Genomic DNA, 27,714 nt, shown 5'->3' with positions numbered 1-27,714 from the left:
CCTGGGATGCTAACAGTAGCATGTTAGCATTTGAATTATGTGGGTAAAGCTTGACGATGTCACGAAGACTTGCAGGGCAGGTGAAGTGACCCTGAAGTCCAGCTTCCTGCTCCTGAACTCGTCATTCTGAGTATCAAGACAAAGGTGGAGGAGCTCGCCATTTTCTGTATCGGTGGCATTTTTACAACGGAAACACCACAACATAACGTAGAGTCATGTGATGAGGGACAAAGTCATTCTGAACATCACTGTATAACGAGCCCTTGACAGAGAGCAGCAAAAGACAATAGTATCTAACCCGGTTAGCTGAAGTTAGCGTCACATTAGTGAGATACTGTGTGCAGCGGTCCCCTGCGCACTGTGCACAGATGTTTGATTCTTTATGACTGTTGCTGCTGTCACCGTACAGGCTGCCGTGGGAGTGAAATATCTGTTTTACCTCCTCACAGCCGGCGATGGCGCAGCAGCAGAGGTGTCCGCACGGTTTGGGGTTGATCATGGTGGGAACGTGTTCCTTTGCCATCAGATCGGTGAAGAACTTCTTGCTGCGCTCTGTCTTCTTCCTACAAACAAACAGAGTTGTCAGTTCCGGTCACGTGGAGCCTGTTAAACAGAGGAAACCCATCAGACAAATTCTTCTATGGTTTGTAATCAGATTCCTGAAGGTTTATCAGATCTCATTCACGTGGAGTTAGAAGATCTGGAAGAAAAAGAAGTGAAAATTCTCTTCAACACCCTTTAATGTCAGAACAACCGCTCTTAAAGTTAGAAAAAAAAATTGGTAAAGGACTTCTGAGTTGATGCAATACAAGCAGAAACAAAGTGGTGTAAACGGTGGCTGGTAGCAAAGTCAAAGAAAGCAGTGACTGATTTATGTTCTGGAAACAGCATCACTGCTCTGAGCAGTCAAACACATCAGCGCAGAGTACACGTTCTTTCCACGGTCACCTTAAAAACACACGAGCACACCGCATTCAGAACACCGGCTGTCCATCTTTGGAAACGTTTTCATTGAGGTCAAGAAAGAGGAAATAGGAGAGACTTTCGGAACGCAACCTCAGAGCTGATGGTTGAAGGTGCTTCCTAGATCTGGGCCTACGCCTGAATCACACAGATGCAGCTTTAGGAATTATCAGTGTACAGCTATAAACATCTGAAATGAGTGGTTTAGAAGAGTTCCTGTTTATCTTCTGTTTGTGGATGTGTGTTAACGTCAGTGCTCAGAAATCCGGTTCACTGGTGGACAAAAATGGAGAGTTTCAGAACTTTGAGAGATGTACTGTGTGCAGTCAAACCTTCTGATGACATTTTGGATAGTCACAATTTTCTTTCCAGTACATTAAAAAAAATAATTAAAATAAAATAAAATTTCTTAATTGGTCTGTAGGTTAAGGATACTAGACTTCTTTTTAAGCTCTTGAAGATATTTCACCTCTTCTTCAGTTCTAATGGCCGATGGGGAGTGCCACGTATTTAACCTCGAGAACCTCAGACATTAACCAGGGAGAAAGAACGACAGGCCGAACATCATCATCTTCACTCGTGGCAGCTTTGTTAGAGAATTTTCTCCAAGTATAACATCCAAGTGTGCTTCAGACCAGTGTTGCCAAGTCTGCTTATTATAAGCGACTTTGGGCTTGTTTTTTTTCTAAAGTCGCTTGCAAATCTCGTGAGTCGCGGATTGCGTTTTTTTGGGCTTGTTTTTGAACATGGAGTTGCTTATTTGGGCTTGACTTTCTTTCCGAGTGAAACTCCTTGATTATCTCTCGGCGCCCCGTAATAAAGCAAAAGACGAGTGGTAGGTAGTTTGTCCCTCAGTTTTATACAATGTTTTGGGTTGCCAGTTGGGCTTCTTTTGGGCTTGTTTTCATAGAGCTGGTTGCTTGTTTCTATCGCAAGATCTGGCAACACTGCTTCAGACCCAGCAGCAGCCTCAGAAACTGGTTCATCCCAAGGACAAAACACCCAAACACAAGCTCAACACCGCACTGTACGGTGTGCAGTGCAGTGAGTGCTGCTCAGACCTCTACATTGGTGAAACCCAACAGCTGCTCCACAAACACATAGAAGAGCCACCTCAACAGGACAGGACTCAGCAGCATCACCTATACCTGAACATCTTACACACATCTGTATCAGTCTGTGATTACCTCTAACATGCAGTGCAGTTACTCTGCTGTGGTCGGCTTCATGTAAAGGATAAATGCTGAACAACAGCTACCTGTACTATAATTACTGCAAGGTGAAAAAGACTGAAGGCTTCTGAAGAGTTAAAACCGGCCAATCCCATTACCAGCCAATCAATGGCTGCACCTCTACTTATAACCAGTGTTGTTTAAAGAAAAGGACACGTTCAGTTTAACATCTTCACATAGAATGATTCCTGTTTGGTTGTATGACATTTTATTCAGCTTTAAGTGGAGGAGAGAAAAATCAGCTGCTGTGGGATGGAGTGGATCCCAGCATGCACTGGGCCTCACCTCTCGGCGTTCAGAGCCATCAGTTTGGCCACGTTATAGCAGATCCGAGCCTCGAGCACCGTGCAGTTCTCATATGCCTGCCTGCAGGACGACACAGAGGAGGCAGATCATCATCAGAACATCCTAACCCAGCTCCACAGTTTGATTCCTGGAGCAGATCTGTATGATTCACAGTTCATAATCATCCTTCTTTATCTGACACCAGGCCCTGGTGCAACCCCTCAGCCCATGCGCTGTCTAAAACAAGCTGTTTTAGCACCTCCATCTTTATTAAGGACGTCCCCTCTGGGTGTCATCATACAGATCCAAGAAATAATAAACTGTGATAAACCGAGTGTTTAGAGCAGCCTCACAGGGAAATTTGTCTAATATGAACAAGAACATGTACAAGAAGATACATGACAGGAAGTATGGAGAATAGGTCCATTTAATCACAGAAAGAAGGGCAGGGAACTTACTCAAAGTGCTGTTTGATCTGGCTCTCCTCTGCGTACTTAGAGATGCCATTAATGAATAAAGTGCGTTTCACCTGCAAGACACAAAACTGGGATTACTGCTCAGGTTAAAAAAAAAAAAAAAAAAAAAAAGACGCCATGTCCTCAGAGTTCACAGACTGAAATCATGATCCAGTATGTTCTGGTTTTCCTACCAGGTCGTCCTCCTTGTAGTGCATCTTGGACGTGTGCCTCCTCATGCTGTAGACGGTCAGCAGCAGATACATGAAGGCAAACGTGGTGTGCAGCCACAGCAGATTTGTCCTGCAACACAACAAACACAATATCTCTAAAAGTCACATAAAAACCTTCAAAAAGGAAGATTCACAGGTTTTTTTATTCTGAAATAGGAAAGGGCAGATTCACAGTGATTTAAAAAAAAAAAAAAAAAAAAAAGCAAAGAAGGGGAGATTAAATGTTTCAATCAAAGTGACATGTGAGCAGATGCCTTCTTACGTGACTCACCCAGACTTCAGGTTGGCTATCGTGGTGCGTCCGAAGCTGTAGGCATTGTTTTCTGGAAGAAATAAAGTCATGTGATCAGAGAAACATGAGTCCAGTAGCGGAGGCTAAGTTCAAACTGACTTCAGATCAGACCTTTCCATCGTCTCTGTACAGTGCTGATGAAGAGGATGGGACAGTTTTACATTCACACCTTCCTGAATTTTGACGGTTTCTGCCTGTGCGGGAAAAATGACGCCCACAAAACCCAAAGCGCCCAAAGTTACAGGAGTGTCGGCCAGTTTTAAAGGAGTGAGAAATGGTTCTCCTGGTTACTGTGACTGCTATGAAAGTTGCTCTTGATATTGCACGTGGTCTGAGGCTGTGCTCTGTTATTATCATCATCACATCATGTAATGGTTAGTTGGGGTTGGTCAGTCCTCAAAGACTCCACCCTCTCGCCATACTATGGTCACCTCTGGCTGTGGCCAAATCAGAGACAAAAAAACCAGGGGTCACATGGACGTCCATCTTCCACATACAGTCTGTGGGGAGCAGCAGCATGATTTGTGCTGAAGATGTATTTCACTGTTCAGACTGTGTTAACTTTCCTGAGAAAATAAAGCTTCAAACACTGCTCTATTTTTTTTGGATGAACTTCTTTTTGACTTGATTGGACAGTGTAGCAGTGACAAGGAGACAGCAAGGAGGGGAAAGAGCAGGGGAGGACGCGCAGCAAAGGCCTGCAGGTTAGACTCAAACCTGGGTCGCTGCATTTCAGCCGAAGGGCGCATGGTGTCTGCTCACCCACTGAACATTTTTCTTTTTTAAATCCTTGCAGTTTGTTTCACAGCTCTCTGAGCTCGGTGGACTGTCCCACTCATACATGCCGCCTTCTGCTGCTCTGTGTCAGTTTGACAGGAAGTGCAGCATCTTTATTTTCAGTCCTAGTAAGAACCTGTTTCTTTACTCCTGTTTAAAATCTGCTGCATTTGTGGCCGTGTCACTCCAGAACAGGCGCTTCCCTGGATAAATACAGGATATTATTATAGGTCCTTTTATTGGCTACTTGAGGATGTTGTCAGCCTGTTGTTATCAGAATAAAAACAGCGCGTCTTCTCTTCAGCACAGACTGATATTTAATGTACCACGTTTGTAACACAGCTGAACACGGCACTCACTACAGACCTGATGGCACCTTAGTCCAGGTCCACCTAAACCACATCTACCATCAGACACAGTCTACGGGGCACAGAGCAGCTACAGCTCTGACCCCACCCACATTACCTTCCTTGGAAGGAGGTCCGGGAGCTCCTTGGCTGAAGAAAACATCTTTACTGATAATTCGGACTAAAACCAATCAGACACAAGGCGAGAACTCGGTGAGACAAACTCTCAGGACCAGAGTCCAGAAGCTGGACCCTCACGACCTGAAGTACAGGCTGAGCACGAGAACAAGCTGCCGCTCTTACCCAGCAGGTCTCCAGAGAAGTTCACGGGCAGGACGATGCCGACAGAGAGGACCCCGACCACGACCAGCAGGCCGATGATGTGACGCTGGAAGGAAAGGTAGTGAACAGCATCCTCGCCACATTTCTCACGAATCTCCTCATCTCTGCAGAAAAAAGATAAGTCAGAACAAAGCCTCATCCATAACACATCTGTGTTCACAGTCTGTTACTAGAGTAGGACATCTGAGTGTGTTCACAGATACTCACTTTATTCTGAAGATGGCCGTCAGCCACGAGCAGAAACCCTGAAATGCATAAACAGATTATAGGTTTAGATGAAATCAAGACTCTCTAAAAAGATTTTTTTAAAGTGTGCGAGAGATCAGTAAAAGCAGCGACAAATCCCCATAAAAATCAGAAATCAATCACTGCATCATTCTCATTTCAGTTTCATTTATATAGCACCAAATCACAATAAATAGTTGCCTCAGGACGCTTAAGAAGAAACAATGCTGTAAGAAGATCATTTGTAACCTTCACTAATGCTGTTTCTGTACTGTGATGAATTCTGAAACCTGACTGAAACTCTTCAGATAAACCGTTCCTCTGCAGATGATCAGTTAGCTGTTTTACAGCTACTCTTTCAAGGATTTGAGAGAAAAGGAAGGTTGGAGATTGGCTTATAATTAGCTAAGACAGCTGGGTCAGCGATGGCTTTTTAAGTAGAGGTTTAATTACAGCACCTTGAAGGCCTGTGGTACATAGCCAACTAATAAAGACAGATTGATCATATTTAAGACTAAAGCATTAATTAATGGTAGAATTTCTTTATAAAGATATATCTGTAAGATGGTTATGAACAATTTTTTCTCTAATGTCTAAAATTTTATTTGTAAAGAAATCCATGAAGTCACTGCTAGTTAAAGTGAAAGGAATACTCGGCTCTACAGAGCTCTGACTCTTTGTCAGCCTGGCTACAGTGCTGAAAAGAAACCTGGGGTTGTTCTTATTTTCTTCAATTAATGATGAATAGTAAGATGTCCTAGCTTTACGGAGGGCTTTTTTATAGAGCAACAAACTCTTTTTCCAGGCTAAATGAGCATCTTCTAATTTAGTGAGACGCCATTCCCTCTCCAGCTTTCGGGTTATCTGCTTTAAGCTGTGCGTTTGTGAATTATACCACAGAGTCAGGCACTTCTGATTTGAAGCTTTCCTTTTCAGAGGAGCCACAGTATCCAAAGTCGTACACAGTGAGGATGTAAAACTATTGACGAGATAATCGACCTCACTGGGAGCAGAGTTTAGGTAGCTGCTCTGCACTGTGTTGGCACTGAAGAGCATAATAATGAAGGAATTAGATCCTTAAACTTAGTTACAGCACTTTCAGAAAGACTTCTACTGTAATAAAACTTATTCCCCACTGCTGTGTAATCCATTAAAGTAAATGTAAATGTTACTAAGAAATGATCAGACAGGAGGGGGCTTTCAGGGAATACTGTTAAGTCTTCAGTTTCTATGCCATATGTTAGGACAAGATCCAGAGTATGATTAAAGTGGTGGGTGGGCTCCTTTACATTTTGAGAGAAGCTAATTAAATCTAATAATAGATTAAATGCAGTGTTGAGGCTGTCATTCTCAGCATCTACATGGATGTTAAAATCACCCACTATAATTATTTTATCTGATATGAGCACTAAATCAGATAAAAAGTCTGAGAAATCAGACAGAAACTCTGAGTAAGGACCAGGTGGATGATAGATAAAAAATCATCTGAAATATGCTGAGTGGGCGGAGCCTCAGCTGACTATTGGCAGTCTCAGATCAACTGACCCCAAGCTGCTGTGCTACTGAATTGGATAATGGCCGACGGATTAGGAGCATGCTGGAACCTCCTGAGCTGGACTTTCACTGCCATCCTGATCTCACAAACACACACACACACACACACGCACACGCACACACCCCAACCAGGAACAGCTGACTGTGTGAACTGCCACTTTAAACACTGATTCTGCAGAACCAAACTACCACTAATCAATAACATGAAGCTAATTTACAGCTAACCAAAGGCGTGGAACTCACGGGTAAAGCAGACGGGGGCTCATGAACAGCAATAAACTATAATTGTGGTTAAAAAAAAGTTGAAATAATTTGTTGCCTTCGTATTTTACAGGCTCACGCCTGCAGGGTGGGGGCATCACCCCAGTTTGAATGAGAAGAACTTGAAGCTGAAGGAACACATTCATAACTGATGGGGAGGTTTAGGAACTACTGTACACAGTTTGCTGTGAGCCTGTTTTTGGTCACACTGTTTCTGAAATTCCAAACAATCCTGGACTTCCTGCTGGGCGATTCCCTTGTTTGTTTGTTTTTAACCACTTGTTCAACTTGAGACAGTAAACTGTTTTCCACTAACTGAGCCTCACTCTTTCACTCCTTCAGCTGCCTTCTGAAAAAATATGCTCCTGAACCCTGAAGAACATCAGCCTGCATATTCAAGCAGAAGCTGTATAAACTTTCAAATATGGGCATATTTGGAAAACTGGGATATTCTCATGCATGTAAACATTCTCCTTTAAAAGCAGCAGATCATCAAGGACGTATAGATTATTGATCGCTGAGATGCTGAACCTAAAATCAGACAGATTCTAAAGGGACCGTGCCGCCAAAAACCAGAGAAGACGACCATGAGGAGATGATGAAGAGGGGGGAATGATGAAGGTGTACTTACATTGTCTCTCTGGTCAAAGTCAACGGAGCTGGACACCGATGTGAGGCGTTCGTAGCGGTCGGGCGTCTCTGAGTGCATCGCCGAGGCAACACTGTAGACAGACAGGGAGGTTAGTGTGGAGCCGACCTTTGACCTCTGTGTGTGACAGCTGGTTGGCCTCCAGAGATCCTTCAAAAAATTAGCTTTGTGATACTAAACACAGGAGCTAAAAGGAAGTGGACAGTTCAGCAAACACAAACATGGACCTGCTTCAGAGACGCGATGGTGAGAAAAACAAACAGACTGAAAACCTGATGATGCACGGACGCGGTGACGGTTCATCGGATTTAACGTTCACGGCTTTGGGAAAAATGATTTAAAGCAAAACACTCGGCTCAGCTGGAAAGACGAGTTTAAAAAAAAAAAACCTGCTCCCTCTGTTACGTTCATTCAACAGAACTCATCAGTGCGAAGATGCGGCAGCAGCCGACGTACGACAGGAAGAAAGGGTGAGACCAAAAGAAACCCGGCCATATATGGAGCTTCATAACTCAAGCAGATGTTTCAGCTTCAAAACAATCAGGAACGTTTGGACTTCATCCCACCCAACCTGAGTGACAGAAGGAAACACACTAGGAGGGTAATATAGCACCTTTTACACTCACACTAAGGGCTAATCAAGGCAATAAGACACAGGTGCACACAATCATGGGGGGAGTAAACGTAATGCTGGGAGACACAGACAGGAAACAGAGGGAAATACAGGGAACCAAAATTCAAACAAGCCGTATCCGGGACAAAGAACTAAACAGTCAAAATACGAAGAAGATGAAAATGTAAACAATAAAACCAAAAGCCAGATGGAGAATATCTAAGTCCATAAACACTAAATTCAGGGTCCAAAAACCCCAGAACCAGGACATTTACAGGTGTATCAGGTAAATTCCTCCTTCAGTTGCCCCGCCTTTCACCCTCTGCTTTCTGGCTCGTTCACCTCCATCGGCACAATTCGGCAACATTGTTGATCCAGTGTGATTACGACTGCAGTGACTCGGTTTTTCCGTAAATCCGCATTTCAGTTTCTGGTGAAAATCGAGTGCGACAGCTCCATAACAACCAGTGACTCAGGGGGTGATTGGCTATTCCACAGTGGAGACATTATATAATGTCTGCCATGTCTCCTCTAGAAACTTATTCAGGAATATTCCAGTTAATATTATCATCATCATCATCATAGTGCTCGGTTTCAGCTGCTGTCCACGTGACTGAACGTGCTGTGTAACTACAGTGTGTTTGGCTATTGAGCCATCTAACTAGCACGTCACAGGGTTTACAGACAGCGGCACAAACACAAGCGGCCTGTTACCTTTTCACCGGCTCATAGTTATCTCGGTCTCGCCTTCGGCTGAGTTCACAGTAAACATGGAGAGAAGCGTGGAGTGGTGTTAGCATCACAGCAGTTAGCATTCTTAGACACTTCAATGCTGTAAAAACACACTGTGTTCATGTGGTACGGAGGGTGATTAGTGCCACCTGCCACACTGACGAGCTGCTTCTAAACACTGTTTGGCCATAAAACTCTGCATGTATGAAGGCATATTTACAGCATGGAGCTGCTCTAAAACTGTCACAGATGAATCCATCTTCACAGACACTGTTAAAGAAATAAGTGAAGTTTTTAGAGCATGTGTAGCGCCACCTTGTGCCAGCACAGAGCGTGACATCACTGCGTCGGTTGGTTGTCGCTAACAGACTTACATTACGTGATATCTTTACAATAACTATTGGTTCTGTCACTAGTTAGTTAACGTGAGCTAATGTAAGTCTGTTAACGGCAACCAACTGACCAGCCCACCCAGTGACATCACGGTATGTACAGGCAGAAAAAGGTGCTCCATACGCTCTAAAAACTATAAACTCTTTTTACTTAAATCCAGCTTCCCAGACAGAGTTACTGTGACAGGTTTATACATGCAGGGTTTCATGGCCACTTTAATGCTAACCTTACATTCACAGGCCAAACCGGCTTTCAGAACAGCATGAAATATGACCCATGGTGTTTTTAATAATATGGCATACAGAAATAAAATGTCTTTGGTCATTTTGAAGCCAAATTTTAACCCCAGAACAATTAAAATAAAAATTTTATACAGTTAAAATTTTATGTGTTGACACAAATAAATGATTAAATGCAGTGAGCTGGCTCTACATGTTTCTGGTCTGTGTGGCACCAATAACCTTCTATACATAAACCCCAACAAACACAAACTGAAATGCAGAAGAAGAAGAGGTGTTAGTGCGCCAATCAGAGAGCCCGTTAATGAAACCAGAGGAGGAGGAAGACGTTAGCAGACAAACCACACATGGAGAAAACAACAACATACTATTCCCGCTCCTCCAGGTCGCTGAAACGCTTCTTCAATCTTCAGGAGGGAAAACAGAAAATAAAAAAGTGCTGTGAGAATGACAATACTGAGAGGTGACAATACTGAGAGGGAAACAAACTCCAACAGGTCACACAGCAGGAGAACATCATGCCCACATTTATTCCAGTCACAATCAAGAGTTTCATTAACCCAGCATGAAGTCTACCACAAAGATGCAGCTCTCAGAATCGTCCCTGTTGCTTCAGTTCGAGGAGACGTTTGAAAGAGCTGCTGCTGCTTCATGACTCGGTGACCCACACGGACTTTAAAACCTCTAATAAGAAATCTGAATGCTGTGAAAACATGCCTGCAACACCACAATGATAAAAAACCCTTTCAGAGCAACGAACTCTTTACCTGTCAGCGTCAGTGACCAGCGCCAGACGGCCATAATCCCACGCAACTTTCCGTAAAATGGAAAAGACGAAGAGGAGCACCTGAAGAAGAGGGAAAATTTTCATGTTAGACATGTAACGGAAAAATCCAGCGTGCTGCTCTAAGTCAGAGGTCAAAGTGTGCTGACACCAATATGTGAACATTGACAGACAAATGAGTGGGATAAATCTCACTGAGGTCCTCCAGCTGTGCAGTCAGGTGACATGCAGACGCAGCTGCTGCTTTCTAAATGTGGCAGCCATGTTGCTCAGGTGTATCCTAATACATGTGTGTGTGCGTGTGTGTGTGCGTGCAGGCAGAAGCCTGTGCACGATTAATAAGATTAATAATTCAGTTGAACTTTTCAGTTCAGTTTGTTTCGGTAACAGGCGGTTTCTGTAATCTGAGGTTTAAAATGAATCTCTGAAACGTGCAGCAGGTAAACTCTGACCTAATCACACCCCTCAGGTGTCTCACTTATCTGCGCTCAGCTCCAACTTACTAAAAATGGAGTCGGGGGCAGCGTTCAGTCACATTACAAACAAATGTTCGGTGTTTTAGAAGAAGAAAATGTGATGATGATGAAGCTGTGAATCTCTAAAGCCAATAAAAATCAGAAGCCCCTGTCAGTGCTGGGTTCAGTGCTTCTGCTGCATAGAACGGGCGCTGTGGCACTGGGTCTAATGTGAGCGATGTGACGACACAGAGGGGAGGCCTGATTAACCTCTGCGTCTGCGGTGGCTGCAACTCACCAGGAAGCACATGAAGTCGAGGGCGAGCACGGTGGGCACGCCACCGAAGGGCAGCCCCTGCAGCACGGTGCTGCGGATGCGGGCTGAGTAACAGTAATCTTTGGACCCGCTGTTGTCGTTCGAGCAGTTGTCCTGATCGCTGCACGCGTGGCCGCCAGTTATCACCATGGTAACGATCAGGGTTCTGAGCATGCTCACTGTCGCATTCTCGCAGAGAACCTGAGGGAGAAAAGAGAGGAGATCTCTGAAGTTTGCTCAAAAAAGCAACCAGAGGAACGTCCAGGAACCTGTTTGGAAGGAGGAGGAAGTGCTGAAGGCAAACAGAGGAAAAATCATCTTCCAGCGTCTGAGCGTGCTCAGTACAGATTCTGTCAGATCTAACAAATTAACTCTGCAGTTTTTCATGAAGATGAGCCAAAACTCTGCTGCTCAGAGCTTATCTGAGACACGTCCATCCGTCACATTAAATGAGCAGCATGTGGTATTAAATCTCATTTCATTTAGCCTGTAAAATGTATCCATGAGATTTCTTAACAGAGCTTTAAAAGCATCATCTCAGGGAGCCACAAACATAAATTCACTCCTCTGACATATTGCTGTGTAACACTTCTATTAGTTTATATGACTTCATGTCATTTTTATCTTATTGAACCAGCAAAAGTCTTGAGATTAGAAATCTGTTCAGTTAGTGTGTCCTGGCTAAGATAACGAGCAGCTGGACTAGCAGTGGATTTACACACACACACACACACACACACACACACACACACACACACACACACACACACACACACACACACACACACACACACACACACACATTCTAACAAAGGAAGCAGCGGCTCACAGCTCAGTTAAAACAAATATTCCTGTTTTGCTCCTGCAGCTGGTTCAGGTCTCCTTCATATCATGCTGCTGTTTTTTAAGTGCAGCTGTGGGAATCACGCCACCTTCGTCACGTTGATGAAGGTCATCGTGTCACCGTCTGAGTACTGAAACAGGCCCGGCTTCCTGGCTGCAGTCATGCTAAAGTCTTAATTTGCTCTTTAAACCCATGGAGCAGATACAGCACGGACGCTCAGAGGAGTGACGGATGTGAAGAATAAGGACAGGAGAGAACACCTGAGCACCCTCCAACAGGTCTGACGGGCCGACGGCGTCACCCACGGGACAAAAATAGCACATTTCATCCAGAAGCATCAACTGAGTGAATGATAGGTTTAAAGATAAGCCAGGTCCAACCCAGGTGAGAGCAGGGCGCCTTCATCCGGAAGCCGGGGCTCAGTAAACAGATATTTCCTGTTAAATAAAGCTGTAATGAACAGAGGTGGAATAAATATATCTACATCATTAAGTTCATCAAACTAAAGAGAAAAGCTGCCTGAGCTCACTACATTTCCCAGCATGCACCAGCAGCCTAACAGCTTGACCTACTGATCTTGTTGCTACGGTTACCTCGTGACCTAGATTTTACGGCTCAGTGATGGTGCTGTCACCGATGATGTCACAGTTACATCACACAGAGCTGGAGAACAAAGGAGGCGCCGCAGGCTGCGCGTTTTCAGCGGTGGCCTGAAAACCGCTTGATCTGGGGGACGAGACGGGTCACATCCAATCAGAGGCCCGGTTACAGACGGCGAGTCCCCGCAGAGACACGTCGAGGTCGACATGACAGAGACTCAGAGCGACAGCAGCAGCTGCTCGTCTGCCTCTTAGAAAACCTTTCACACAGAACCGGTGCAGGTCTGTTAGACTGGATTAAAGGAACCCGCTGAATACCAGCTGAACACACACACACACACACACACACACACACACAGAGATGAAACTCTCAGAGAGACTGAAGGAAACCTAAAAACAGGGAGTCCTGAATGTGGTTTCTGGAAAAAACAGGATGACCTCCGCAGGAATCTGAACAGACATGTTTCCTGTGTGTTAGGTCACATGTTTGGACGACTTAAAGGATCTTCACCTCTCACGTCACGTGTGAAGCGGTAACAGCAGCAGCCTGAAGAGCCGAGGATGAACGTTGCTCCGCTCCACAGACAGAGTCCATGCATCCAGAAGCAGATGGTTTTAGTTATCCCCGGCGTGGTCTCAGTATCACTCTGTTATGCCGCTTTTCCCTCTAATACCTGCTTGGCTCGGCTTTTAGGGTTTCCATTAGGTGGCAGCACCTGGTACCAGGTACTTTTTTAGTACCTACTCAGCCGGGGTTCCAAGCGCACTGAGCCAAGCCAGATGCTTTGGTGCTCGGTGGCTGACAACAGCCCGAGTGTCGACGTGTTAAAGGTGGCAAAACGTTTGAAACTGCAGCGACTCTTCCACGTTTGCCTCTGATGGACTGAAGCTGAGTAACGCATGGCAGAAAGTGACCTGATTATCAAAAGAGCTCAGGAAAAAGCATCAAGATGAGATGGAGGATTTCAAAAGTTTGAATCGTTTATGAAATTCGTAACTGACGTGTTTGACTCATTAGTTCCGTAATTCAGCCTCTTTATCTCTCAGCGCAAACCCCGGCTGCATCCAGACCAAAGCTACAACACTGAGTTCAGATTTCTATTTAGTTTCTAATTTTTGTTTTTAATTCAATTTGTTTCCTGGGTGGGTTTGCTCATTTCACTCAGATTTTTTATTTTTAATTATTATTTAAAAAAAAAACAAAAAAACTTTTTTGCCAGAGCAAAGTTTAAAGGGTTTAGATCAGCTGATCTCAGTAAACTGCTCCTCACACTTCATGTGATGAGACTGAGTCCAGTTTCAGGTTTTAGTCCGAGTTCAGCATGAAAGCCTCTGCTCAGCCTCTCGGACCAGATCCAGGACCAAGATGTGGTGGCAGTGAGCTCTGCCGCCTGCAGGAGGCGCAGGCGGCGCTGCTGCTCTGAGCGCGTGCAGTGATGTCTGATCTGGAATATTCCTCCAGTGCAGCGTCACTCAGAGACCCCCACCCTTCCTCTCAGTTGCCATGGCGAAGCAGCAGCAGCAGCATGACTCATCTGAAGCCTCTATTAGAGCTGCAGTACAGACAACATCCACCCAGAAACACCTCCTCTCACAGCAGGACACCGCCATCATGTGCTCAGACCTGACTCTACCTGGCCCTGTGGATCTGTCCCCCCATCATCCTCCTCATCAGCTCCTCTCAGGCCAGCAGCTGTCAGAGGGAGGGAGCTCTCAGCCCCATTTAAAGGTTTTAAAAATACACTGAATTCATGATTATCACTGCCCGCATCCACACTGAGACATTCATCCACCTTCAAGACCAAGACTGATGAAGCCCATCTATGAGGGTCCATCAGTAACAAAATGCCTGCTGTGCAGGTTTTATTTTGGAAAATCTGCTAAAAATGTTAAAAATAAGATTTCTGGTTCAGAGGAACTCTGGTTATTATAATATGATGTAATATTTATTTACAGAGCTACAATACCAAGGAGAGCAAGAATATCATGGGATGCATCGCAGTTTCAATAACAGAAGTATAAAACAGCACCATCACTTTCCGAGGCTCCGTCCATCAGGAAGAAAGTGGTGGAGCTCGGCCCTTGAGATGTCTGAGGGTGAATACGAGTGAGCGTGGACTCTGAGGAGTGGAGCGCAGGCTGATGGAGGGTGGAGGAGGTGTGATCTGTGGCAGCAGCTTTGGAGGAGTTTGCAGGTCGGAGCTGAGATTTAAACTCCAGAATATTCTTTAAAACAGTCCAAACCAGCTGAATGCTTTCACTCACACACTCTCCCACACACCTTCATCCAGCTTCAGGGTGACCTTCCCCAGCTATGACACCGTGGATCAACTTTATTAGAAAGTTCCTGTTACTAATATTCTGTCCGCTCTCATTTTCCCAATGAGAGCTGTGAAATATTCATGAACAGAGTTCATATTCACAGAGCCACAGCTCCAAATGTTTACCTGGAAACATCTTAAGGACCGAGCTCAACGGGTTTCTACATGATGGCATTTAAAAAAAAGAGAGGACGGTCTGGAAATCCCAAATAAAACAAGAGAGAAATTGGAGTTCTGTGTTTGAGTCTTGTGTACCCCACAGCGGCGGTGGCCACCGGCGCGTTTCTACTGTCTGTGTATAAAAACGTTTTTGCACACACTATATTCTGACACATTGTAATAACACTTATCAATAAATCAGGAATAAAAACATACGTGTTAATGAAATATTTTCAGATATTTTCCATTTCCCCCCCAAACGCTCTGGCTGGTGTTTATTTAATATCACTGCTGACATCATGAAGCGTCCACGGCTGTTTCCTCTGGAGGAGGCTGGAAACTTTGTGTTGCTGAGTGAGAGAAGCTCACTTCTGTCTGATGACCAGGGCTGCAACTAAAGGTTATTTTGGTACTTGGATAATCTGTCAATTATTTTATCGATTAGTCAATGATTATTTCAATCTTACCTCACCTGTTCAAGCCTGCTCACCTGTTAACATCACCTTGTTGTCTCTTCTCGCAATTAAAATAATGACCCATAAAAATACGAGTGACACTAATCAAATGTATTTTTAACATTAATGTGACCATCACAATAAATATCAACTAAACCATGCATATTAGAGTGAATGCAATTTTTATTTTTAAATGAAAATATAATGTGCAAATAAATAAAAATGGCCTCTGTCCAAAAGTTCAAATAAGACTTCAACTTAAATCAAAAAATATTTTTCATCCAAAACAACTGAAAAGTTTACAGATGAGTCAGTTCATGAAGAAGTTTACTATTCAGAATTAACGCTAATATTAATGTGAGAAAATAAATAGTAGCCAATGTAACTGCTCCTATTGTCCTTCACTCGTTAGCCAACATCATTGAAATGGTGGCACTTAGCAAACATCATCCATGAGCGCTTGTTTCTGACAGGTAAACACAAACATTACCGTACAAACACTAAAACTCTCTAAAACGTACCCATCCAGAGCTGACGTCACAGCTCCAGGGTGCCGGGTTTTAAACGCTCAGCACTGCAGCGATGCTGCCGTGGAAGGAAAGCTCTGCTCTGCACAGTCTGCATTCAGCTTTATTTCTGTTTTCTGTCAAACGCTCCCACACCTCTGACAGTGTGGATCCATTTTCTTTCATTTTCTCCACCCTCCTCTCTGTTCCAGCAGCCTTATGTTGTTCATGTAATGTTCTTTTTAGTATTGTTTTTACTGCCAGACAATGGAGGCAATACTGCCCCCATATCTTCCTGTAGTGTATTGCAATTACAAAATCACACGATAAGCAAAAAAAAAAAAAAAAAAAAAAAATAGACTGATGGGTTTAAAAACACGACGCGTCGATGCTGAAATGTCACCTCGACTAATTTTTGTAGTCGACGTCATCGATTACATCGATGAATTGTTGCAGCCCTACTGATGACAGCAATACTAAGCTGAGTTGTTGAGGATTTCCAGGACTTCTCTGTCAGTAACGCTGCTGTTTTAGTAAGCGCTGCTGTTAGCGGTGTTAGCCGCTGTTAGCCCAGCTGCTGAAACGTTCTTCAAGGGGGATCTAATGTTGTGGACGACTCAGATACTTGGCAAATAAATTCTCATGTGGTGTGAGAATGTAATCAAACTGTTTATCAGAGGAAAATGAGATTTTTAGGATATTTGAGCCTAACATTAGCTGGCATAATGCTAGCTTATAATCAGCTGCTGTTGATTAGCTGGTGCCTGTTAGCTGTCTGTAAATGGGAGGGTCGCAGGTCTGATCTGCTGACAATCAGGAACTGCAACAATATTGAGAATAATAAGTATGAGGTGGTAATAAAGTGATCTCTAGATGCTGATTAATCTGTTCTCATGAATCTCAGGAGGATTATTGTGTCAGCTTTATTTTCTGAGGAATGTTGTGTTAGTAGTGGTGTTTCACTCTCAGGTGATCTGTAGTAGACGCTGATAAATTGATCAGTTTTTTTTTTTTTTAACTCAGTTTTTGTTTTCTAGACAAATGAGACTTTTATGTCTATTGAAAGGTAGTTTTGTTGTAGTTTGTGAGGAATAAAGAAGCTCTAAGTCATTAGTTTTCTTTAGTCACATAAATCATCATTTGACCTAGAAATAACTGGATCGCTGAATTTTGGTTCATTTGCATTTATGAAATATATATATATGCAAATGAACTGAAATTCACAGAGCCGTGGCTTCTGTACCGTGATATGATTGTGGCCGTTTGTGGCCATGAACTAAAATCAGTTTGATGTCCTGACTGATACAAACTCCTCGCTTAATGGTTATAATTCAGAGCGCCAGAAACCCAGAACAAAGTAACAGGTCAGAGGGCGTGAATCGCTCTCTTTTAAACTCAGACAGGAAGAAAAAGCTGGCGAATGTGTACTGGAAATATTAATAAGCTGATTTCAGATGGGAGACTGGGTCCTTTATGTCATTCAAACTGTTTACAGGCAGGAAGTCACATTTTCCTTGATGTGACGCTTTTAAATTCATGAATTATTCCCTCTGATCACTCTGCTCTCTACTCATAACTGTTCCACCAATCACAGCCACTTCCTCTCACCGTCGTGCCACAGTGTGTTTCTGGAGCGGCACTTCAGCAAATAAACCTGCTGATGAGATCTGACTTTGGATCCTGCTTCTCACCGGCTCAACGACAGCTTCATCGCCTAAAATTCACCATCAAACAGTCCGTTAACGCCACAGAGATAAGCCAGCCACCACCTGATGTAATAACCACAACCTGTGCTCTGATTTAGGCTGCAAGATGATCACGGACAATCAATTATGGCCCGCTCAGCAGCAGCCATGTTGACTCTACTGACCGGAGTAGCCCACAGACTGTACGTAAAAAAGGATGTAGCCACCATGATGTCACCCATTAGCTTGTAGACTTGTAGCCTTATGGCTGCAGCCATGATTTTTATTTTGTTCTTGTTTCCAAAAGTGAATATATTTGAATGAGAGGGAGGGGTGCTAAGCTAACAGCTAATGTTAGCTAGCTTGATTAGCATTGACTGTATGGGCGCATCACACAGACACAGAAAAATAATATTAAAAATAATAATAATGCATTAGTCTTATATAGCGCTTTTCTAGACACTCAAATATGCTTTACAATTTCATGCACTATTCATTCACAGCTCAATCAGACTTGATGGTGGTAAGCTACTGATGTATCCACAGCTGCCCTGGGGCAGTCTGACAGAGGCGTGGCTGCCAATTTGCACCGATGGCCCTTTTGACCACCACATTCACACTTAGGCAATGTGGGTTAAGTGTCTAGGAGACACGACAGCATGCACTCAGATGGGGACTCGAGCCGGCAACCCTCCGGTTGTGAGGTGGCCACCAACCCATTGCACCACTGCCACCCACAGATACCAGCTAGTAAGTAACATCCAATCAAAATTCTCAAATTCCACTCATCAAACTGGAGCTCAGCCTTCTTGGATGGTCTGTTAGTCCAATGAAACACACAGCAGCCATATTATTGGTCAGATAATTACTTTAAAAATGCTCCAAAAGGCTCCAACAGCACAAAAATGGTCCAGAGGTCCAGTTCAGGGACTCAAGTTAGCTAAGGTGAAGCCTAGCAGACTGCTAGCAGGTACAGCTGCCTGTGTCGCCATCTACCTGTCAGTTAAAGAAGCCATGCCCCAATAATAGAAACTTTATTTAAACAGGTTAGTTATAGAAACATATTCCCCCCGTACAGCTGTGACGAAGGAGGAAATTAGCCATAGAAACCAAAACAGTTTCTGTATCAGGCTGCAAACATTTATTTCTGCTGGAACGTTTTAACATGGGAGTCTGTGGGTTACTGACTCACTGTGGCACCTCTGCTGGACTGCAGAGGAACTGCAGTTGTGGAGCTTCCTGTTTCAGCCTTAGAGGTTGATGCTTCTGAAACTTTAAAGGAACATCCTGTGAGGCTCAGCGAGCTGCCCCGTGGCACCTCGCTGGCCTCCGACTCATCTATCAGCGTCAGATCAGAACTCGTCGGCGTCTGCAGCCCTCAGATAACAGCTGTGTGGTTCAGATTAAGCTCCTAAGCTCCTCCTAGTACAGCGACTGACAGCAAGTGTGTGTGGAGACGGGCTCTTTCAGTGGTTCACGTTCTTAGCAGCATGAGACCATCCACACAGGAGCCTCCAGCACACAGAACTCACCAGGGAAACAAAGAGCAGCAGCTCGGTCATCGACACGCTGACTCAGCACTCTTTAAAGGCCGACTCACACACTGAGCCCCAAACACGTGGTGGCCTTTGGAAGCAGATGTTTTTCTGGGGAGATGATAAATGTGAACACGGTGTCCCTGAAGGTATCGGGCTGCTGCAGGGGGCTGCCTGAACCCTGTCTGACATCACAGCAAGGCCCATCAGATCTGTCAACAACATCAACAATCGCCACCGCCAACGATTTGATTTGCACCATTACAGAGTGACTGATCTGTTAACCAATCAGCTGAGCACAGTCTTCCTGATCCATGTATGGCTCGTTATGTACAGCCTATGAAACCTGCTGTCAGGTGACAGCTGAAGGTGTGCACTCCTCCTCTGTTCAGACTTTTCAGCTGGATCACATCTGACATATGGCGAGAGGCACGGTACACCCTGTACAGGTCGCCAGCCTGTCGCAGGGCTGACTCAGAGAGACAGACAACCACTCACACCTATGGACAATTCAGAATCGCCAGTTAACCTAACCCCAGTAATTGCATGTCTTTGGACTGTGGGAGGAAACCGGAGTACCCGGAGGAAACCACACGGGGAAAACATGCAAACTCCACACAGAAAGGCCCGGGCGAAGGTGGATTCAAACCCAGACCTTCTAGCTGTTCTGCTAGCTGTGAGGCAGCAGTGCTAACCACCATGCCACCGTGCAGCCACTTTCCAGAATAAGAGTGGATTAAAATAAAACCATGCAGCTGAGCCACAGTAACTTGCCAACTAGTTTGTGAAGTGCACTGCTGTAAACTGTGACCTTCATCTTCTCTTTCTGCAGTGACTGACATCCTGCATGTGCACACGAGCATATGACGACTTTTTATTTTAGACCAAAACATTAAAAAAATTCCTGAGGACCACACACTGCTGATATTAGACAAAATAAGCATTTAAACTTAAGTTTTAGGGCTTTTTTTAGTTTTTCAAATTATTCTGATTAAGTTAAAGCGTATTAGGATTCACTGATAACACATCATTGTACATTCTGTATAATGACAATAAAGGCATTCTGTTCTATCAAGTTAACTGTTGTAGACGTAGAACATTATGGAAAAATTTAGGGCTGCAACTAGCGATTATTTTAGTAATCAAGTATTCTTTCCATCGATTACTCGAGTAAGAAATTTTTTTTCATATTAATAGTTCATGTGCATATTTTAACTTCCATACAGCAGTTTTTCCCTGTGTGAAACAAACAGCGGTGGATGGAGCAGCTACAAAGTTCTCTTTTCTTCACTTACTGATCAAGTGGTTGATGAAGGACCTCCAGCTGTGTCCCAGTAAAGGTTTAATGGTGGTTACAGGGAAAGCACAGACAGCACATAAAACAGCTGCCTGCTGCTGTTGCATTATCAGTATTTTTGTTGAAAAATTGGGGTCTGCATGAGCATAATGTTGTAATGCTTTATGCAAGCATTCTCCTAAATATGTATCTAGTGCAGGTCTATTTTTAATCACTAATCAGGGATTAAAATATAAAAAAATATGCTAATGCTCGCTAGCAACTGTGGTTATAACGATCCGTTCTGGGAGCTAACAGCGGTAGGTGGTGGTAATGCAGCTCTAAGCTGGTTTGCCAACCGCCATTAAACCTGATTAAGATGTAGCCTCACTGCAGTCAGCTGGCTTTTCACCGTAACTCCGCGACTATTCGTGCTATTGAAAAAATTCAAACGGTTCCTGAAAGCTCAGAAATTACACTTCATAGTCATGTAGTGGTGTTACGGTATTTGTGACCGGAAGTCCACAAACGCCGGCACTTTTGAAGTATGCTGTGTCTCGTTCGACATGTTTGGAGGTATAAGGTTAAAATGTGTCCAGTCTTTGCTACGCTTTCCGTCACTCATTTTCCTCACAGTTCTCGCGTGTAGCCTCGATGTAACGCGCAACTTCCTCTTTCCTGTCTCCCAGCATTTTGCAGGAGCCCCTCCCTCTCTGGTGTTTGTTTACTCACTGCACAGTGTGTCCGTGGACCCTCCTCCTCCCGCTCAGTGTAGACGATCATATGCTAACGGCTCACTATCAGGAGCCGGCTCCCGTCGTTCACTTCAAAGAGCCGGCTCTTAGAGCCGGATCGTTCGCGACCGACCCATCACTACTTTAATGCCGCTAACGCAAGTGAAACGCTCCACTTACACGGAGACACTTGAGCGCTGCAGAGTTTAAACGAAGCATCGAGGCAACAAATTTGCTTTGAGGATTTTTTGTAATCTATTTATTCGAGTTATTCGAGGAATCGTTGCAGCCCTAGAAAAGTAAAAGATGAATTTTGGACAATGGTGGTAGTAGTTACACTAAAATAAAGAAGGTATAAAAACATCTGCATTTTGAAACTGACCTCACAGCTGACTGGGACAAAATAAAACACATTTTAATAAATTAATTATTGTAAAACTTCATCACACCATCCACTCTGCTCTGCCTCATGGGGACATTATTTATTCCTTATATACATTAATTATTGTAGGGTCTTTACCTTACAATATAAAGTGCCTTTAGGCGATTGTTGTGATTTAAATAAAATTGAACTGAATTGAATTATGGGTCAGCAGACAGCCCGTCTACAGTCACAGAGCATCTGTTGCCAGGTGGGGACAGTGTCTAAAGTATGTGTACTCATGCTGTTGCTGAGAAAAGCTAAGGTCTAACACACAAAAGCTGAAGAGGTAGATTATCTTGTCAGTAGTGTGTACAACACCAGATACTGTGGATCCTCTGAAAAAGAAAGCCTCAAATCAGAAGTGCCTGACTTCCTGGTATAACTCACAAACGCGCAAGATGCTCATTTAGCCTGGAAAAAGCATTTGTTGCTCTATAAAACAAGCCCTCCGTAAAGCTAGGACATCTTACTGTTCATTAATTGAAGAAAATAAGAACAACCCCAGGTTTGTTTTCAGCACTGCAGCCAGGCTGACAAAGAGTCAGAGCTCTGTAGAGCCGAGTATTCCTTTCTCTTTAACTACCGTATTTTCCGGAGTATAAGTCGCACTTTTTTTCATAGTTTGGCTGGGGGTGCGACCTATACTCCGGAGCGACGTATATGTGACATTTATAACACATGAACCAAAATACTCCAGCCACTTGACATCTCCGTGAACTGCAGCTTTAAGGCAGTCTTGCGTAACCTGTGGGCGCAGTGGATGATGGATGGAGAGCACAGCTTAACGGCAACTGGGAGAATGCGCCACCCAACTTTCCTGGAAGTCATTGGATGGATCAAGAAAACATGGGCTTCAGTGACAAACCATCCTGTTGGGATTCAGAAAGGCTGGAATAATTGGAACTGCAGCTGACGACGAGTCTGACTAACGCGACACAGAAGAGGAAGCGGCGCTTCGTCTACGGAGTGTACGGAATTGTTTAGAAGTGACACCGAGGATGAAGAATTCAATGGATTGATGGTTTGGTTAACTTGTTAGTATGTTCTTTATGCTATGGTTATCTGAATAACTTAATGTTACGTTAACATACCGAACACGTGTTCGTTGTGCGTCATGTAGCTGAATGTGCTACGTTAGCATAACGTAGGCGTAACCGTGTTCGTCCTGTTCTTTAATCCATTATTAGTTTAAATTGCCGTTCAAGATGGAATTTCTGCTCTGGGTCTCGGATTCTATCAACCCCCCCCCAAAAAAAGTGCGACTTATAGTCCAGTGCGACCTATATATGTTTTTTTCTTCTTTATTATGCATTTTTTGGCTGGTGCGACCTATACTCCGGAGCGACGTATAGTCCGAAAAATACGGTAGTAGTCATGAATTTCTTCACAAATAATTTTTTTTTCTTTTGCATTTTTGGCCACAGCGCATCAGCAGTACAGGGAGACAGGAAATGGGGAAAGACACAGGGGAAGACAGGAGGGCAGGCCGGGACTCGAACCTGTGCCGCCCGCACCACAATGCGGCATATATATATATATATATATATATATATATATATATATATATATATATATATATATATATATATATATATATATATATATATGTGGTCGCCTGCTTCACCACTAAGCCACCCGGGAGCCCCACAAATGAAATTTTCACCATTAGAAAAAGAAAATTATTCATAACCATGTCACAGACATATCTTCATGTTCAGCTGCTTTTAGCACTGCTGGACCTTCTCATTCCTACTAGACTGCTCATTCCCATGATGCACTGAGTGATTCTACTTTTTCATCTCTTTTTATTCTGTTTATACTCCACTCTGCATTTAATCATTAATTGTTATTAATCTCTGTCTCTCTTTCACAGCATGTCTTTTCTCTCCCCTCAGCCCCAGCCAGTCACAGCAGATGACTGCCCCTCCCTGAGCCTGGTTCTGCTGGAAGTTTCTTCCTGTTAAAAGAGAGTTTTTCCTTCCCACTGTCACCACGTGCTGCTCATAGGGGGTCATTTTGATTGTTGGGTTTTCTGTGTAATTATTGAAGGGTCTTTACCTACAATATAAAGCGCCTCGAGGCAACTGTTCATTGTGATTTGGCGCTATAAAAATAAATAAATTGAAATGAAAAAGAAGTCCTACCATTAATTGATGCTTCAATCTTAAAAATGATCAATCTGTCTTTATTAGTTGGTTATGTACCACAGACCTTCAAGGTGGCTGTAATTAAACCTCTACTTAAAAAGCCATCACTGACCCAGTTGTCTTAGCTAATTATAGGCCAATCTCCAACCTTCCTTTTCTCTCAAAGATTCTTGAAAGAGTAGTTGTAAAACAGCTAACTGATCATCTGCAGAGGAACGGTTTATTTGAAGAGTTTCAGTCAGTTTCAGAATTCATCACAGTACAGAAACAGCATTAGTGAAGGTTACAAATGATCTTCTTACAGCCTCTGACAGTGGACTCATCTTTGTTCTTGTCCTGTTGGACCTCAGTGCAGCTTTGATACTGTTGACCATAACATTTTATTACAGAGATTAGAGCATACTATAGGTATTAAAGGTACTGCACTGCAGTGGTTTGACTCATTTATCTATTAGACTCCAGTTTGTTCATGTAAATGGGGAGTCTATTCTATTTACACTACACATGCTTCCCTTAAGTAGTATTATTAGAAAGCATTGCATACGTTTTCATTGCTATGCAGATGATACTCAGCTTTGTCCATCAATGAAGCCAGATGACACATCAGTTAAACTGCAGGAATGTCTTAAAGACATTAAGGCCTGGATGACCTCTGATTTCCTGCTTCTAAATTCAGATCAAACTGAAGTTCTTGTGCTCGGCTCCACAAATCTTAGAAACATGGTGTCTAACCAGGTACTTCCTCTGGATGGTATTACTTTGGCCTCCCTTGAGGCAAATGTTTGCTATATAAATAAAACTGAATTGAATTGAACTTAAATGATGTGTTCACGCTTGAAGTCTCATGTCATTGTCATTTTTTTTAAATTAAATTTTTATTTTTTTAAAGCTACTTGGGGGCTGTGCACTAATCTGCAGTTTATTGAATGTTTTTATTAGGTTTAGGCACCTTAAGGATTGCTGCTCAATTTTCTTGTACAATGACAATAAAGGCTATCTATCTCCCACCCTACAACACACACACACACACACACACACACACACACACACACACACACACACACACACACACACACATATTGCAGTTTTAATGAGTGTGAAAGCATTCAGCTGCTTTGGACGGATTTAAAGAATATTCTAGAAATCTCAGTCCTGGCCTGCAAACTTCTACAGAGAGCTGCTGTCACCGATCACACATCCTTCAAGCCTCCATCAGACTGAGCTCCACTCTTCATCGTCCATATTCACAGAGTTACAGGAGCATTATTCACCTTCAGACATCTGAAGGACCTCATGACTTTGTTAGCTGGAGATGTTAAACTTTAACAGCGAGTCTGAATGAATGAAGAGCGGGGACACCGTGGACAACAGGGGTGACAGCTAGATCAGAGCTGCAGTTTTGCTTGGGAAGGTTTCTCACTCAGTGCAGTGAGCCGATGGCATTCTCCAAATACTAAGAAGAGGCGCTTCAGAGCATCTTTTATCAGCTCTGTTAGCAGAGGACACACCAAAGGATCCTTTATGAAAGGAGAGGAGATGGTGACGTCCCAGAATTCATAGCGATGCACCAATCAGAGCATCCATAAAAAAATTCCAAAAGCCAAGATGAGTCAGATGATGGAAATATTCAATAAGAATGTGTTTTCCATTTTCTATAACCTGCTGTGAAACTCAGAGCTGAACTCTGAAGGTCACACTCCTGGAAGAACAGCAGATTCTGGCCCAGCTGTTACCTAATCTGTCTAAATCCAGATTATATGAAAGTGTGTTTAAGGTTCCCTGCAGTTCCATTTCATTGGTAATGTCTGCTGTTTATCATGGATTATCATGGATTCATGTTTACTTCAGGTCAGCTGGGATGGCTGGAGGGAATTATCTGCAGCAGGAACAATAAAAACTAAGATTTATTCCATTTTATAGGCTCTGTGTTCCTTTCTCTAAAGTTCCAGCCTCTTTAACAGAGCGATGCTCTCGTTCCTGTGACCTGCTGAAACAACACGCTGAGAACACGCCGGGGTGACATCAGATAAGCATTTTGTAGTCCATCTGCAGGACGATGTAGTTCCAACACTGCAGACATCCACAGCCACAGAGAGGCCTGCTTCCCTGAGCACCAAACTCCTCTTTTCCTAAGCCCTCATGAAGTCCCCTTCCTTCCCCTCGTGACGTTTTCCAACAAGGAAAAGTGAAAATGTTTAAGTAAGCTTCATTTCCTAAAAGCCAGTCTGAGTTCAAATAAAAGCTGCTTTTAAAAAGCTGCAGCTGGGGCAAAAAGTCCATAAAATTTCATTCTTCCTGTCCCACCCCGAAACCCAGAGACTGAAGAACATCTGAACATCTGCCTCTCATTTTGCCAACAAAGTCAAATTATCCGTTATCTGAGGTATTACTATAACACTAAAAATACTCTGTCACTGTAAGCACTGCTGTCACGCTGCAGCCTCAGAGTCACAGCTTTCAGTCTGCTCAGCACTGAAGGAGGATTCGGCTTTTTGTGAGGACTGAGGAGAAGCAGCTCTCAGCAGTTCGGCCTCGGGAGGATTTCACATGCCAGTGACAAATCTCTCCCAACCTTTTCATTCTCCTAAACTATTAAAGCCACTCAGTTATATTTAATCTCACTGCACTGAGGTCACGTCGCGTCCTTCAGCTGCTCAGTATCAGTGAATCTGATCTTGTTGCTTTATTGAAATGTGCGAAATTTCTGGAACAATGCTTTTTCGGTTTCCTCACATGCCTGAGCTCAAATAATCTCAGTCCATCACCATCAGCACAAAGAACCGAGGCATCCCTGCTGATCCATAGCGGCGGTAATTAATAGGCTGATTCTGGGATGTTTTGCAGCAGCGCTGCTGACGGACTGCAGATGGATCCGGACGCTCATCTGCGGCTCTTTGATACACTGACCTGATTTCTCCGCCTCGTTTTCAAACTACATGTCCGGCTCTCTGCCGGATGGAGCAGCGGGCCTGCTGCACCTGCAGCCTTGCCTCAGACCCCCACCCCCCGGGCCCGAGCATCCGGACACAAAGCCTGAAAAACAGCCTCGGACATCCGCCATGAGCGCCCGGAGCAGCTCGTTTAAAAGGAGAGAGGCAGCAGCAGTGAGTCAGTGAGCCTCACCGTGGACAGACTCACGGACAGCTCGGCGTGTCCTCTGCGCACACGTTATATAACCACCACCACCACCCACCCCACCCCCAAAAACACCGAGCCAGATGGATGCTGTCCGGATGGAAGCAGCGAGCAGGAGCCGCTGACAGGCCGCCGGAGAGGCTGCAGCAGCGGCCTGCGGCAGCTCCGCGGGCCGCTGAGGAGATCAAACAAAGCCGCCTCATGATAAATAAACCCAATTAGAACAAAGCCGGTACCTGAGCACCCGAAACACAGTCTCCTCCTCTTCCTCGGCTCCTCTCAATGGGGGAAATTTCACCGCAGGAAACACAGAGCCGTTAAATCCTCACAAATCCACTGCCGCTCCGGCTGCGTCCTGCCGCAGCACCTCCATCCCGAAAAAAGGTCGATTCAGGCCGAGAAGAGCGTGTTCCACCGCCGGGGTCAGAGCCAGAGTCCCGCCGCAGGAGAGCGTCTCTCTACCGGCCGCCGAATTCGCTGCCAGCCGCTGCTCCTCCGCCGAGTGTCGGAGTTAAAATGGAGGAGGTCTGTCCGGGAATAGAAACGGAGCGCAGGAGGAGGAGGGACAGGTGCTTCTACACAGCGCCGACAGAGGGCGACAACACCTGCCCTTCAGAATAAGAGCCCCTCCCTGTCGTTGCTTTCTTATTTTTCACACTTTCTCTGAGGAGATTTGTAGTCACAAATCTATAGTAATATCAGGAAAGGTAAAACACCACAACACTGTATAAGCAACAAGCACAATCT

General features: G+C 44.1%; 1 protein-coding gene across 3 annotated transcripts in view; it reads right to left on the bottom strand.

The window, feature by feature from the left end:
* Nucleotides 1-27,488, bottom strand: part of LOC115797038 (CSC1-like protein 2) — a 36,717-nt gene extending 9,229 nt beyond the window's left edge. For 2 of the 3 annotated variants that reach the window (XM_030753549.1, XM_030753687.1), the window contains exons 1-13: nt 27,204-27,488; nt 11,130-11,348; nt 10,360-10,439; nt 9,961-9,999; nt 7,598-7,688; nt 5,134-5,171; nt 4,888-5,030; nt 4,703-4,765; nt 3,440-3,491; nt 3,130-3,238; nt 2,939-3,009; nt 2,481-2,561; nt 440-563 (exon numbers count right to left, since the gene is read on the bottom strand). In XM_030753549.1, coding sequence (XP_030609409.1) covers nt 440-563; nt 2,481-2,561; nt 2,939-3,009; nt 3,130-3,238; nt 3,440-3,491; nt 4,703-4,765; nt 4,888-5,030; nt 5,134-5,171; nt 7,598-7,688; nt 9,961-9,999; nt 10,360-10,439; nt 11,130-11,321 — 1,083 coding nt within the window. In that variant the 5' untranslated portion in view covers nt 11,322-11,348; nt 27,204-27,488. The remainder of the gene's footprint in view (nt 1-439; nt 564-2,480; nt 2,562-2,938; nt 3,010-3,129; nt 3,239-3,439; nt 3,492-4,702; nt 4,766-4,887; nt 5,031-5,133; nt 5,172-7,597; nt 7,689-9,960; nt 10,000-10,359; nt 10,440-11,129; nt 11,349-27,203) is intronic. The other variant, XM_030753609.1, reaches the window with a different exon arrangement.
* Between the last annotated feature and the right edge of the window lie 226 nt (nt 27,489-27,714).

Source organism: Archocentrus centrarchus, chromosome 1 (assembly GCF_007364275.1).
Source record: "Archocentrus centrarchus isolate MPI-CPG fArcCen1 chromosome 1, fArcCen1, whole genome shotgun sequence".
In the NCBI taxonomy this organism is placed as follows: domain Eukaryota; kingdom Metazoa; phylum Chordata; class Actinopteri; order Cichliformes; family Cichlidae; genus Archocentrus; species Archocentrus centrarchus.
This window is presented reverse-complemented; position numbering and strand designations above follow the sequence as displayed.